Raw genomic sequence first — 15315 nt, forward strand, 5'->3', positions numbered from 1 at the left:
GACCAGTTCCTAACCGATTGTGCCTCCTGTTCAAGACCAATATCTGATGGCTTAATTTTTTTGAGTTTGTATTTGAATGAGATCATAGCATTCTAGTTTATATAATACTTTTAATTTAGATGATATTTTAAAGTTTATAAATTATAATTATTATTTTATTATAAAACAGTTTTTTCGTTCAACTACAATCAAATCGATTGAACCTATAAACCAATAAATTAATGATTAGAATGGTTTGATGATTGGTTCGGTTATTAAAACTTTAATTTATTGTAGTATTTAAATTGTCTAATTTATCATTTAAAATAAAAAATAAAATAAAAAATAAATTATTTAAAATTTATTAAATATCATTTATCTATTTTTTTTAATAACTTAAATATATAAATATATATATGATATGTTGAAAGTTGAAACCCTACCCCAACCCCAGATCACAGTCTCTGCGCCTCTCTATCACACGAGCACGAGCCTCCTCTCCACTCAATCTCTCCAGCTCTTCGCCACCTCCTCTCTCTGAGTCCCTCACGGTGTCGTCCCTGGCCTTCCTCCGTCGCAGCCGCCGCTCACTTGACGGCAACTCTACTTCAGCAACGCCTCTGCTCAGCGAAGCCGACGACGACTCTGCTCTGAAGCCGGCCGCCTTGCAATAAGTTAGATGTTTCTGACTTTCTATTAATTGAGAATATGTGTTTTGATTTTTATTTGATGAAATTGCTATGAAATTGAGATTAAGTTTTGAATTCTATTAATGTGAAATTGGGTTTAGGTTTTGGATTTGGATTCTCTTAACGTGAAATTGGGTTTAGGTTTAGGGTTTGGATTCTGTCAATCGATAAATTTGGGTGTAGAGTTAGATTTTGTTGCTGTGAAACTAAATTTAGGGTTTGGATTTTTAACTGAAAAATTGGAACATTGGATTATAATACTGAGTTTATTGAGATGTCATTGTTCACTGGATTTTTGTTCCTTTTTATTTTTTTCTTATCCCTAGTTAGAATGTAAGATTTAGTTTATTTCAAATTTGCCTATGTTCATTTTATTTGTTGGTGGCTTAGTTTTGTTTATTCTTGTAAAAAAGTATATATTTATTTTATTTTATTTTTTGGTAGAATATATTTTATAAATTATGAGTCATGTTTAAAATTCGTTTTACAAATTACGATTTTGCACTATCTTCTGAGTTCAAGTAAAAACTTCGAATTGACTTCTTTGATCTCAACCCTAAACTTGAAATGATTATAGGGAATTTCTGAGTTTGGGATTTTTTGCCTTTTTGTTTTAATAAAAACATTATAGGGCACTTCAGGTCTTGGCAGATTTTTGTGTTGTGTGTATGTCGATAACTGTGTTAGCATGTTAGCGGATTGAGTTAGTAGAAGGTTGTGCTGATATTTGTCCAAATATGTGTATTTTGTAATAGCAAAGATCAGTATGCTGATAGAAATTTGTTTGATATACCCTTAAATGTTTACAAACTGTTGGTATCTAGGGTGGAAACCTTGGAGTAGATTTTGCTTATGTCTTCTTACTCGTGAACCTTTAGATTCAACTTACTTTTTTTTTTTTGGTCTTTTGAACAGTTACATAATGCAGTCAAACATGGCTTTATCTTCGATGGAAGTAGAAGCTCCCCCTTCTGGGGCAAAACCATTACCTCCAAAGCCAAAGTTCGAGCCTTTGAAGCCTCATGAGATGTCGGATGGTCAGGTTCAGTTCAGGAAGGTGTCTGTTCCACAGCATCGCTACAACCCTCTCAAGAAAGCATGGATGGACATCTATACTCCCATATATGAACAGATGAAAATTGACATCCGCATGAATTTGAAGGCTCGGAAGGTTGAACTGAAGACAAGGCCAGATACACCCGATATTAGTAACCTGCAAAAATGTGCTGATTTTGTCCATGCTTTCACGATGGGCTTCGACGTCATAGATGCCATCGCTCTACTCCGTATGGATGAACTCTATGTCGAGTCCTTTGAGATCAAGGATGTTAAGACACTTAGAGGTGATCACTTGTCTCGCGCTATTGGAAGATTATCTGGTAAAGGCGGTAAAACTAAGTTTGCAATCGAAAATGCAACTAAGACAAGGATTGTGATTGCTGACACCAAAATACACATTTTGGGGTCATTTTCCAACATCAAAATTGCAAGGGATTCTCTTTGTAGCCTTATCCTGGGATCACCAGCAGGAAAGGTATATTCCAAACTAAGAGCAGTTACTGCTAGACTGGCAGAGAGGTTTTGATCATCCTAGTCATGATACTGGATTTTTTTTGGGTCTAATTCTATAGCTATATTATGAGATGAAGTGTGATGAGGATGAGTTATTTGGTAAGTGGTTAGTTCTTCAATCCTTTTTGTTTAATTCAGCTATTTGTCCAAGTTGAAATCAGAATTGTAAGTGTAATGGAATAGCTGTAAAGTTTTGTTCGATTATAAAGTAAAGTAGTTATTTTCGAAGGTTCTTCAATCTTTTTCCATTTTTTTGTGTTCTTGGTAGCAGAAAGTTGAAATGGTTTTTGTTTTCGAATTAGGCATGTCATACAGCTTTCGGGTAGAAATTGAAAAGTTAAGAATTTTATGTTCTACAGGTCTAGAAAAGGATGTAAACATACTCCTCTTTATATCCTCTCCGGAATCTGGACTCTGCACATAAAAGCTATTAGATCTTAAGTCGGAATTTGTGTTGCTAACGTAATTCAAACTCAAATATAAAGGAATTGAGCGCTTCAAAAAATTACTCTACATCGATAATTTATTGGGTAACTTCGTTGAATGTTCTGGGTATTTTTGTCATGTTTTGTTTATTTTAGTCAAACGAACTCAAATCTTCTATTGGGACTAGCTATTTCATACTTATGGCTCTTTAGTCTTTACCATTAAATCCCAGTCCTTTTTAACCATTCAAATGCTGTTTTAAATCATTTGCATTATATCCAACAAAAAAAAGGATAAAATAAATTAAAAACCCATGCAAATCCGGCATCATAGCAGCATATTTTCCTTTTTGATATAACTACTCTTTCAATTTACTCATGGATTGTCTCGAGTACACTCTTTGAATATGAAACTAAGCAATGGTTTAATGGTGCATTCTTATTTCTTTATTCGCATTTAGCATTGTAAGGTTAGACCCATTCAACCTATAAACTAAGGATACAGTTATCCACAAATTGGTTTATCAAATAAAAAGAAACTTCCATTACAGTATGAACAATTTCACAGTAAATGTCATCAGGTCTAAAATTCCAATTTTATAAATCCTGTAAATAGAATGAGTTAAAATTTGAAATCAATCGTTTCTAATAATTGTTCCTTTCAGCCCCCAAAAAGAAATCCTGCTGCTTGTTCCTCATTGCCATTAAATAATTGAAGAGCTTCTATTACTGCAGCTCTTCCAAATCCTAACTCAACAAGCTTTGCAACTTTGGCTTCAAATTCAGAGTCCTGCAACAACAAAGATTATTTTAGAGAATATACACCAACAACATTAATTAAGCCCCATCTCACTACATGAAATCCAGTCTATGAATAGAACAGAAGTGCTATATCCCAAGTTTTTATTTAAATATCTTTGAATAGTCTAAGAAACAAACATTTATAAAGCCTTATCCCACTAGGTGGATCGGCTACATGAATCAAACGACGCCATTAAGTCCTAGGTAGAATATACAGAACAGAAACTGGTCTTTGGGAGAGTAGAATAAAGTTTATCTAATAATTGAGACTATAAGGGATTTCTTTGGTTGCTTGTTTATCATTTCATCAAACATCCTAAGAGTTTGTGGACATTCCATTGGAAAAAACTTGGTAAACGGATCATTTTAGTTAAGCTCATCCAAACAAGCTCTAGGTACTACATTTTGCATTATGGACTAACATGACAATAGTTAAAAAACTTGTCCATATTTCCAAATTTCTTCCATAAAGGGGAAAAAAGGCAGCTTGGATCAAAACATCCTGCATTATGCAAGATCCGAGAAGAGCCGCACCCAACGAGTTTTGGGTGCAACACAGGCAAGCTAACTTGATGCTTCCTTATGCAAGCACCTCAATGGAGAGCACGCAACCATTGCAACAAAAATCAAACTGAAAACATTTATACTAGAAAACAATGAAGTACAAGATTTGAAAAGGATAGGGACGAAGAGTACAAAGCTGAATCAGCTGGTTGAAGCTTCATAACATACCTTAGACTTGTCGCCAGAAGCTCCCCCTGAAATTGTTTTTGGAAGATCATAAAATAGGTAAGTTTCTAAGCCTTTTGACAAAGTCTAGAAGAGTGAAATTTGAGACGGAAAAAAAAATAAGATCACTTATCTAGACATCTACCTAATTATCAATGTATAAAAGTAAAAAGGCTTTCCAATACTTAAAATAATTGTTGTCGAAATAAATTGCAAGCTTTTAAAAGACTGGTTTCGGGTTGTATTTAAATGAGATACTAGTCAATTGAAAAGTACAAAATAAGACATAAAAATTATAAATTCAGTTTGTTCAAATCTAAAGCTAGACGATAAAAAATAAACTAAAAAAAGGGACTTTTCCTTTTATACAATTACAAAAATATCCCCAGTACTAACCAGAAGACTGGCCCCTTGGTGATGGATTATTGCCCCCTGATGTAACCTGAAGGTAAAAAAAGTAATTAAAAAATTTATTAAAACAATGACTGCAATCCATGTCTTGAAGCAGATTAAGAATATGCTTGTTTTAAATGAATATCAAATGCGTTATGGAGAAAAAGAAAAAACTAAGGAAGCTTCTATTAAAATTTCATTAGAAACCTTGTTTTCTACAATATCATTTGCAAATAAATAAACACATGGCTTAAAAGGAGAATCTTATAACTTCAAGGGTGCTTACTTGTGCGCCAGAGCTTGAAGCCTCCTTAAACTTTTCCTCATCAAGAAACCGTGACGGTATGTCTTTCTCTGAACAGAACAAACAAGGTTAACTACTTGTCAAATCATCCACTTGATTGAGTTTAAAGAAGAGCCATGCAAAATATAGGGAGAAAAAATGGGATGACTACAAAATCCAGAGATTAGAAAACCAACCATGCAAAAATGGTACTGAAACTTCTCCACCACCAACTCGTAAAACATTATCTTTTAAATCGATTATACACTGCATTTATGAGCCAAAATTGTAAGAATAGCAGCTACATATAGTTACTGAAAGTAACTATATCGAAGGTTACAACCAAGGACGATACCTGGTGCTTTCGGAGCATATCAAGCCCAAAAAGGAACTCCATATTGGGAGAATCCAGAACTAAGAATGAGCAAGGGTAAAATATACTCCCAATCTACAACGACAACAACAAATGCACAAAATGAATATTAGAATTAAACATGCCGGAACTGTACCTGCCAACGATCAGTAATTTCAATGTGTATTAAGATATCAATCTCAACCGACGAAACAAAGTCCTTCATAAAAAATCAGGATTTCTCTATCACTAACACAATCACAGAGAGGTCATGTGGAGAAAAATCACTTGCTAAACAGATATTCACAAGAAAACCATGAGACATTAACGCATCTGCATGCTTAAACTCAATCATGTAAAATATTGTTTCGCCCTTACGATGAACACACTAAAGTCAATAGCATAAAACAGTCATATATAATGGATAACCGCAATACAGGAAGATAATTACCAACATTAATATTTAAACAAATAAAAGTCACACGGATAACCCGACGAGAAAAATCTGCAGTTCTGCTTTCAAAGGAAAAATACATAACCAAATATAATTGGTCTCCATGTCCATGACAAAAACCAAGACATCGAATTTAAACAAAATATCATTATCTGAAAACACCATCAGGAACAAATAGACATGACTTCAATATTGGTCCTGTTAAAAGATTACCTTGATTGGAGCTACATGTATTCGACCTAATATTTCTGATTGACCAACTCCATGAGCAATACCTTTGTATCGCTGATCTAAGAGTCTCAACAATCTGGAAGATAATGTGACTATTAAAAAACTTATCTAAAACATAATTTTAATATCTGGCAACTTATAAAACAATATAATCTAGAACATAATACAACAAGGAATTAAGAACTTTATTTCCCTCGTTAATCATCTGTCTATCCATCTATCTATCAGTGTTGGAGTAGAGTAAATTTATAGCCATTCAAATGTGCTACCTAATTAGTTAAATCATCATACCACAGTATTATACAAGTCTTGGATGCACAATCTAGTTGAACAGATTAACATACCCACAGCGCTCAGCACAACTTTTTGATATAATGGTAGACTGGGCTCCACTATCGACAAATGCCTGAAAACAAAGTGAAAATCAATGTACAATCAGAAAATACTAATTGAAGCATCGAGGCTAACAGAAATAGAATCTTGATCAGTGTAGATATAAAACACTGAACATTATGAAGAATGCATTTGTTGTGATGAGCCACTTACCTTCAATGGGACACCATTAACCTCCATATCAACATAAAGCATAACCTGAAAAATTACATGAAAAAGCACTTTAGCATGCATAACAATGAAGCTATTAACATGGTAATCAAAATGGTTCACCTAAACTCAACTCATGAACTCATAAGAGTTTACTTGTAAACTTGATTTGGGGACATAAAACTACAAGTTTACAAGTTAACACAAAAGTTCGATAACCTTGGCTAATAGCATGTAAAACAGAAGTTAAAATTCTGTACATACCACTCTAGCAAAAGCTTCAGGATTATGTTCCAGTGCAGCTGCCCAGTTTTCATCAATTCCTTTCTGTGAAATTTGTTAAAAGGTCAACATTAATCATCATAAGACGAGCATTATATAATGCACTTCATGTGTTATAAAAAGAACTAACTTGGCGAATGGCAGCTTCAATTTTTCTTTGGGCTTCAACATCAAAAGGATCCGCATAGAGAAGAGCCTAGTAAAAGGAAGTCAAACAAATTTAGGAACAAAGTATACCAATAGAAGTATGTCGAGCAAAAACAGAAAATTCGGCAAATGGAAGAAAATATGGCCACCATACAGGAAACTTACAAGCTCTTCTTCTTTCTGACGCTGTAGTTCTTCCCTTTGACGATGACGCATTCGCAAAACTTCCTGCAATCTGTTAAGATCATTCCCAAGAATAGCTTGCGCCAACTCCGGATCACTCTGTATGTTCCATTAAAAATAGGATCAACATAAAACCACAGAACTAGCAAGCCTGTCAAGTGATTCAAACTGTCCAAAATAAATCAAGTGATTTGAAAATTAAAATATAATTGCACTTAAATCTGAAATTCTACACCACTAAACAGAAACAAAGGAATGTGCTTCACTATATTTAGTAATCATAAGAGTAACATATGATGTATATGCTTCAAATATTGATAAAGAAAAATGACCAAACTATGTACTCAAAGAAACATTGAATTACCTGAAAGAGCTGACCTATCAAATTAGAATCACGTCTTATGTGCTGCTGGAAAGCACTGGGATTTACAGCGGATCCATCGGCATTTAAACTCAATTCATTGGCAGTTCCACTGAAATAATTTAAATTTATCATGTTAAGTATACCAAGTTATTCATAGTTTACATTTCAAATAAAGTATATCGATATCCACAAATAAAGAATACAAAAGTCAAAGGACAAAGGCAAGCTTCATAGGATAATATTTAAATAGTTCTCCAGCAGGCAACTGCCTATTTTCAAGTGCCTAAACATCTTCCATCCTTATTTCCAGATGAATCTCAAATTCTCGTTATTTCTCTATCTTCAAGTGCCTAAACAATGTAACTTCTCTATATTTCTATCCCGAGACAGTCTCCAACCACAGCCTCACTTCACACTTAAACCCCAAGAACAACTATACCATACGCAGAAGGCATTCCTACAGTGTGACAACTTCGAAAGCCAGTGAAAACGCATAGGACAGCTTCCACATAAAACAAAAGGTAAAGTTTGAAGTTCTCAGTACATTTTTTCTTTCTCTTTTTTGATAAAAAAGAATCTCATTAAGATGAGGAGAAGGATAACATTGGGGGATAAGGGATCCCCTATACAAAAGCAAAATAAAAAAAAAATAAAAAATAAAAATCAACAAAGCATAGCTTTCCTATCTCACAACATGTCTGGGAGGGAAAGTCCTCTACTGAAGTTCTCACTTCTCAGTATTATCTCCTAATAGTGACATGTAATATAAATGAAGAGTCATACCTAGCAGCACCGCCGCTGCCGCCGCTGCCACCACCGGAGGAGACCATCATAAGCAAATCGTCATCCTTCACGCCTATGGCACTTAACTTGTCAGAATTCCTAATCTCCTTCCCATTGAAGAGTAGTTGCTGTTGCTGAATAGGGACACTTGTCTTCTCATAAGGGCAAGTTTTAGCACCAAAACCAACACAACAACAATAAGAAATCCAACCACAAAAACAATGTGCCAAGAAGAGTTAAAAACAACACTAAAAAACTAAACTCATATAAGATCCATCATCTCATTGCACACATGAATCAACCAACAAAACCATGCCAAAAATCAATAACAGCAAACTCTCACATGAGATTTTGTTCATCAAACAATAAAATAAAACTCTCAGAGAGACGCAGAATTCCTAAATTAAAAATTTGCTCCCACCTAAGCAGAATCAAATTTTGGGGGGAAAAAAAAGCTGGGAAATAATGAAACTCACCTCAACCTCCAGCAATGCCTTGACGTTTTCCACCTACCAATTAACATACGAAAAAAGGAACCAAGAATTTAAAAATAATAATAATAATAATGAATGAAAGAAAGAATGAAAAAGTAAGTGATATGAAAGGAGAAGATGAAAGGCAAAGATGAGATCTTTGATGGTTACAGATTCGTGAGGATCGACATCCAAAGTGAGAATTTGTTCATCAGCAGTCATGACAGTGATCTTCATCTTTCACAACTCACAAGTCGCCTGTTTCTCTTTCTATCACTAGATTTGTGTTACGAATTTCGAATTACGATACGGTTGTTGTTGCGCACGAGAAGATTATTAAAAAAAATCAAGGTTAGTATATTTATGTATTTAATATTTAATTTTTTTATGTGCAAAGACTCGAAGAGAGAGAAGACTATCGAATGACTAGGCTTGGGCCGAATGCTTATAACTTAGAACTTAGAAGACACGGAAAGTGTGCTTTTAGGATCAACCGATCAAGTGGGCGAGCTTCTAAAAAAAGCAATTTTTTTAAGTAATTTATTTTTTAAAAAATATTATTTATATATTAAAATTAATCATTAAAATCAGTCATTAATATATTTGTGTATAAATATATATATAATTTTATTTATTTTTAATGTATATTTATATTTTAATATGTATTATATTAGTGGTTGACTTTAAAAACTAATTTTAATATACACATAACATAATTCTTATCTTTTAATATTTAAATATTTTATATAAATTTATTTTTTTATAAATTATATTTAAATATGATGATATAAAAATATGTAGTTATTTATTATATTAAAATATATTTTTTAAATAAAAAGTATCTTTTTAAAAAGATGAGAATTGTATTTTTTAAAAGAGTTTTTTTTTTTGCATTTTTCTGTTTCCTAAACAGATTTACCGAAAATATTAATTATTGTTGTTACGGTGGGTAACCGGAGATTAGTCCAATGGATGGCGTTTGGCGGCCCAAGTGTATGGTGGAGGAGAACTCCGGGTATGTCCGCAGCTCGGGAGGCTCCGTCCGACTTGTGCTCGCGTGTGAATGGGGGGTGGTACCTGCAAGGACACTCCGATGCCTAAGTTAGCAAGGGTGTAAGCAGGTCTTAGAGAGTATTGGACTTAGAGATACCTGAGGGGTGCCAGTGTATTTATAATGGTGAGCCAATAACCACCGTTGGTGTAGTGCCGTATCTTTAGGGTGGTAACCGTCCCTATTATCTTGGGGAGGTTAAGATATGGCTTTATGAGGTGGTTAGAGAGATTTTAGGGGCGGTTACTCATTTGAATGAGTGTTTATCTGCCAGCTAATCTCACATCCGACCTCTTCAGACCAAGTCGTGGCTGGCACCGACTTCTTGAGTGGAGGTGGGTGCTTTGCTAGGCTTAATCTATTGGATCAGGCCTTTCGATTGGACCTGGGCCCTTAGCATTGGGCCAGGGTATGAACAGTGCCCCTACTTGAGCCCAAGATCCTTTCAAGGCTTGGGTTCAAGTAATTAACTCGGGTTTGTAGCCGACTTTCACGGGTTTTGAAACCGACGTGATTTTCGCGACTTTTTGTTTCTGACAGTTACGTCAATTCAAGCGTCGTGTCCGTTGGAGAAGCGTTTAGAGATTGAGGGCCTTGGTAACGGTGCAGTCGCATTAATGACTGCCTCGTTTTTACCATTATGCCCCTTAGCCTATTTATAAATACTTTCCCTCTCTTTCCATTTTCCGTTTCTGCGATCTTTCAAACTTCTCCTTATCTTGTTTGTACTGCATCCTTGCGTTCGAAGACTTCTGTTCTTCTCCAACCTCCATTTTCGGATAAAGGTTAGTTTTGCTTTTCCCATGTCATGCTTTATGTTTGCATGTTTTGTTTTGCGAGTAGATAGGTTGACCTGTAGATTCTAGTTTCGAATCTCTCTTCTTTAGTGGCCGTGTTTTTTGATTTTCTTTTTCTTTTTCCCTTTTTGTAGGTTTTCTGCCACTTTTCTTTTTATAAAAAATGGCTTCTGTAGACATTCTTTCTCAGTGGGTTGATGATACGGTCCTTGGGAGGAACCGTTGGTTGACGCTGAGTTCATCACTCACCTTCGTACTCATCATAGGCTCTGTACTTCGGACGAGGACGAGCCCAAATATGAACTGATAATCCCGGGTCCTGAAGACCGGGTCTGTTTTGGGAGAGTTAATGAGGCGGCCCCTCATTTTTCTTCATGTATGAAAGTATGATCACCCGCTTGGGTGTTTTTCCTTTCTCAGATTTCGAGATATCCGTTTTGCACCACTGTAAAGTTGCCCCTACTCAACTCCACCCCAATTCCTGGGGTTTTTGAAGATTTATCAGTTTATAAGCCACGCTGGACTTTCCGACTTCCTTGAGAATTTTCTTTTATCTTTTCCATATGACTAAGCCCTTTAGTGGGCTAAACAACAAACACAATGGGTATCCTTCCGAGCCATTCAAGGTCGGAGGATTTTCACCCTTTTGACGAATCTTTTCACGACTTCAAAAACTTCTTCTTCAAGGTTCAAGCTGTAGAGGGCCACCACCCCTTTTTTCTGGACGAGCATTCCTCCCCTCGCTTTCCCCTTTACTGGCTGCCGGCCACCCCTTGCGAAAAGATTGGTCTAGATGACCTAGACGAGGTGGAGGCGGCCATTGTGGGGTTTTTCCGAGAAGCATGGGGGAGGGCCCCATACTTAGATACGAGGAAAATCCTTCAGGGGACGTCGGCTTTTGTTCAATCTTGTATAGGTAGTGCATGCATTTCTTATTTCCGAGTCGTTTTGTCTTCCGAGTTATTTTGCCCGACTTGTATTTTACCGACTTGTAACTTGGTTGTTTCTTTTGTAGATATGGCAAAAAAGAATGCTCAAGAGTCTTACCAAAGGATCCAGGAAGCTAAGGCAAAGTCCCGGTCTAGGTTCGGGGGTTCCAAGGCGGTCATCTCTCCTCCTCCTCCTCCTCCTCCTCCTAGAAATGTGGGTACTCCCTCTCAACCTATTATTATATCCTCCTCAAGTTTGGCTCGACCACTCCCTCCTGCCCAACTTCCTTCCGAGCCGGATAGGAAGAAGCGCAAGACTTCAGAGTCTGGCCCTTCTTGGGAAGGTGGGGTTAAGGCGGATGCTCTTGCATTCGTCCGAAAGAACATCTATCCTCTTATAAGCATGGATGATGTTTCTGTTCCGAACCACCTTACCGCTCTGGCCGAGGAAAGTTTTAGGGCGGCGGGAGTTTGTGGCAAACTTTTGGACATATTTGAGAAGACTCCCCTCAGCTCCTTGGGGACTTCCCCAAAGGTTGAGGAGCTGGAGGAGAGGCTTCTCATGTTTGAAAAACATGAGAGGGAGTTGAAGGGGGAGAGAGATAAGTTGAGGAAGGAGAGAGATGACCTCCGGGAGAAGGAGAGTCAGCTGCGAGCCCAATGCACTATGGAGGTAAATCTAAGGAAAGCAGCCCAGGAGAGTTATCAAAGCTTATTTAAAGATATGGTGGAGGTGAAGAAGGATTTGGTGAACTCTCGGAATGCTTATGCTGATTTGGAGGACTCTATCGCCGATGGCGCCGAGGAGTCTTGGAGAATTTTCTTGGAGCAGGTCAGGGTTATAGCCCCCGACTTGGATCTTTCTCCACTACATCCCGACAAAGTGGTGATTGACGGCGCCATTGTTGATCCTCCTGCTCCCGAGGTTCTTTCCGAGTCAGACCTAAAGACTCGAGGGCAGAGGATTATAGAGTCTCCTCCTCATTCCAAAGATGCTCCGAGTTCTTCGACCCTCGCTCCGACTTCCTCTTTGGCTCCTCCTCCCGGTCCTGGTGGTGTTCCTCCTGGTGGTGGCGATTCCTCTACTCCGTCCAAAAAATGACTTCTTTATCTTTGTGGCTATATGGGGGCCCGGCCTGTGGGTCCCCACTTTTTTAAACTTCTATTTATTTGCTAGTGGTTGTGAACAATTTCCTTCTGGCCTTTTAAGGCCGTAAACAAAATATTCTGTTCGTTGCCCTTTTTGGATAAGGGTTTTAAACAAAATAAATGCCCTTTTTGGATAAGGGTTTTCCAATCGAAGTAGGCGCCCTTTTTTGGATAAGGGTTTAAGTTACTTTGCGTGTGTACATGCTTTTCTGCTTTGAATATGTTTGATCCTTTCGAAAAAACCTTTTGTTGGCTTGCATTGTTTTCTTGAGCCTTTTTCGTGCAAAGGTTTGTCTGCAAACTTTAAACTTTTTCAGGTTTTCATATCTCTTTTGTTATCCTTTATACTCAACTTTGCTGTAGTGAGTTTTTATGACTTAAGTTATTTTTGTGATGCGTTTTTCGTTTACTCGGAATATATCCGAGTTTTTCTACTCGGGTTCTTGTCTTCGACTTATAAGTCGGACTGTTCCCGAGTTTCATACGATCAACTTATATAACCTCTTTACACCGACTTGTACCTCGTCGTTTTATCCTGACGACCATGTTAGATCGGTTCATGGGATTTTCACGCTTTGTCGAGCTTAAGTCGGTGCGTTTCGTAGAAAGACTTAAAAATACTAAAGGAGGATATTAAGAGAGATATTGTAAAAAAGATCTTTATTAATTGGGAAGGTACCTTTTGCTACTAAGGGTCTTGATAGCATATTTTCCCTTAGCCTCTAATATGATGCCTCGTTAAAAACCCCTCTCCAGAAAAAACCCTTTTTTGGGAAAAAATCATGAAGCTGGGAAAAGAGTACATCAGGGAGTAGAGTTCGCTTTTAACTGTAGTACCTTTTCATATTACAAGCATGCCACGACCTGGGTAACTCAGTGCCGTCCAGGTTGGTTACTTTATAATAACCTTTCCCTAACACTTCCTTGATTTTGTATGGTCCTTTCCAATTTGCGGCGAGCTTTCCATCTCCCGATTTGTTGACTCCGATGTCGTTTCTGATTAAGACCAAGTCGTCAACGACGAATGTTCTTCGAATGACTTTTTTGTTGTATCTGGTAGTCATCCTTTGCTTTAATGCCGCCTCTCTTATCTGGGCTTTCTCTCGGACTTCGGGGAGCAAGTGGAGTTCCTCTTTGTGCCCCTGTACATTTCCGACCTCATCGTGGAGAATTACCCTTGGGCTTTGCTCATTGATTTCTATGGGAATCATGGCTTCTACCCCATAGACTAGTCGGAAGGGTGTTTCTCCTGTGGCGGATTGGGGGGTCGTCCTATAAGCCCACAATACTTGAGGGAGCTCTTCAGCCCAAGCCCCCTTGCTTCCTGTAGCTCTTCTTCAAGCCTGCCAGTATGACTTTGTTAGCTGCCTCGGCTTGCCCATTGGCTTGTGGGTGTTCTACCGAGGTGAATTGATGTTTGATTTTCATACTAGCTACCAGGCTTCTAAAGGTGGCGTCGGTGAATTGGGTTCCATTGTCTGTGGTTATGGAATAAGGTATTCCATACCTTGTGATAATGTTTTTGTAGAGGAACCTGCGACTTCTTTGAGCGGTGATAGTGGCTAGTGGTTCCGCTTCTATCCACTTTGTGAAGTAATCTATCCCCACGATCAAGTATTTGACTTGCCCTGGTGCTTGGGGAAAAGGACCTAACAAATCCATTCCCACTTCGCGAAAGGCCAGGGGGAAGTTATACCGATGAGCTCTTCGGGTGGAGCCACGTGGAAATTTGCATGCATCTGGCATGGCTGGCATTTTTTCACAAAGTCTGTGGCTTCTTTCTGCAAGGTCGGCCAATAGAATCCTGCTCGGATTATCTTCCTGGCCAGTGACCTTGCTCCGAGATGATTTCCGCAGATCCCACTATGTACTTCCTCCAACACCTCGGAGGTTCTTGAGGTCGGCACGCACTTCAGCAATGGTGTTGATATCCCTCTTCTGTAAAGGACATTTCTTACCAAAGTATAATGTTGTGCTTCCCTTCGGATCCTTTTGGCTTCCTTCTCCTCTTTGGGGAGAATGTCGAATTTCAGGTATTCGACTAGAGGATTCATCCATCCGAGGTTTAGGCCGGTTACCTCAAGTATCTCTTGTTCCTCTCCTGTTTTTGATACCGAGGGCTCTTGGAGGGTTTCTTGAATATGTTAATCTCGGTTTCCGCAAAGTGCCCAAGGTGTTCCAAGGTTTTTTCCAAGTATTTCTTCAAATTGGGGTCCTTTGCCTGATATTCTCCACTTATTTGGGAAGTCACCACTTGTGAGTCGCTGTAGATCATCACCTTCGTAGCGCCAACTTCTTCTGCTAATTTTAATCCGGCAATCAAGGCCTCATATTCTGCCTGATTGTTTGAAGCCGGAAATTCAAATTTCAAGGAGACCTCTATCTGGGTTCCTTTTCCATCTACTAATATTATGCCTGCGTCGCTTCCTGTTTTGTTGGAGGATCCGTCTACATAGAGTTCCCATGTAGTCGGTTTTTCCTCTTGTTCACCTGCGTATTCTGCAATGAAGTCGGCGAGGCACTGGGCTTTAATTGCAGTCCGAGTTTCGTATCTTAAATCAAACTCGGAGAGCTCTATCGCCCATTGAACCATTCTCCCTGCAACATCCGTCCGTCTTTTGAAGGATTTGCTTCATGGGCTGGTTCGTGCGGACTCTTATTGTGTGAGCCTGGAAGTAAGGTCGTAGCCTTCGTGAGGCTATCACT

The 15315-nt window shown here is 38.0% G+C and overlaps 2 protein-coding genes across 2 annotated transcripts; one reads left to right on the plus strand and one right to left on the minus strand.

The window, feature by feature from the left end:
* The first annotated feature begins 422 nt into the window (after window positions 1–422).
* LOC130962651 (uncharacterized) lies at window positions 423–2478 on the plus strand. The gene is made up of 2 exons (XM_057888840.1): window positions 423–653; window positions 1584–2478. Exon 2 carries the CDS (start codon window positions 1591–1593, stop codon window positions 2251–2253), a length of 663 nt encoding a protein of 220 aa, XP_057744823.1. The 5' UTR covers window positions 423–653; window positions 1584–1590; the 3' UTR covers window positions 2254–2478.
* Window positions 2479–3170: 692 nt separating this feature from the next.
* LOC130962644 (protein DNA-DAMAGE INDUCIBLE 1) lies at window positions 3171–9119 on the minus strand. The gene is made up of 16 exons (XM_057888834.1): window positions 8855–9119; window positions 8687–8719; window positions 8211–8362; window positions 7428–7536; window positions 7046–7162; window positions 6864–6929; window positions 6716–6778; window positions 6455–6499; window positions 6253–6314; window positions 5891–5984; window positions 5227–5319; window positions 5069–5138; window positions 4875–4942; window positions 4592–4637; window positions 4199–4224; window positions 3171–3455 (listed from the first exon to the last, which is right to left on the minus strand). The coding sequence occupies exons 1-16, from the start codon at window positions 8918–8920 to the stop codon at window positions 3327–3329; spliced, it is 1239 nt and encodes a 412-aa protein (XP_057744817.1). The 5' UTR covers window positions 8921–9119; the 3' UTR covers window positions 3171–3326.
* Between the last annotated feature and the right edge of the window lie 6196 nt (window positions 9120–15315).

This window comes from Arachis stenosperma, chromosome 1 (genome assembly GCF_014773155.1).
Source record: "Arachis stenosperma cultivar V10309 chromosome 1, arast.V10309.gnm1.PFL2, whole genome shotgun sequence".
Taxonomy (NCBI): domain Eukaryota; kingdom Viridiplantae; phylum Streptophyta; class Magnoliopsida; order Fabales; family Fabaceae; genus Arachis; species Arachis stenosperma.

Coding starts and splice junctions, on each gene's coding strand:
- LOC130962651 (XM_057888840.1), top strand. CDS start 1,591: ATGCAGTCAAACATGGCTTTATCTTCGATGGAAGTAGAAGCTCCCCCT.
- LOC130962644 (XM_057888834.1), bottom strand. CDS start 8,920: ATGAAGATCACTGTCATGACTGCTGATGAACAAATTCTCACTTTGGAT. Junction 6,500..6,715: donor CTGAAGCTTTTGCTAGAGTG/GTATGTACAGAA, acceptor GTAATTTTTCAG/GTTATGCTTTATGTTGATAT. Junction 4,943..5,068: donor TTCAGTACCATTTTTGCATG/GTTGGTTTTCTA, acceptor TGTTCTGTTCAG/AGAAAGACATACCGTCACGG.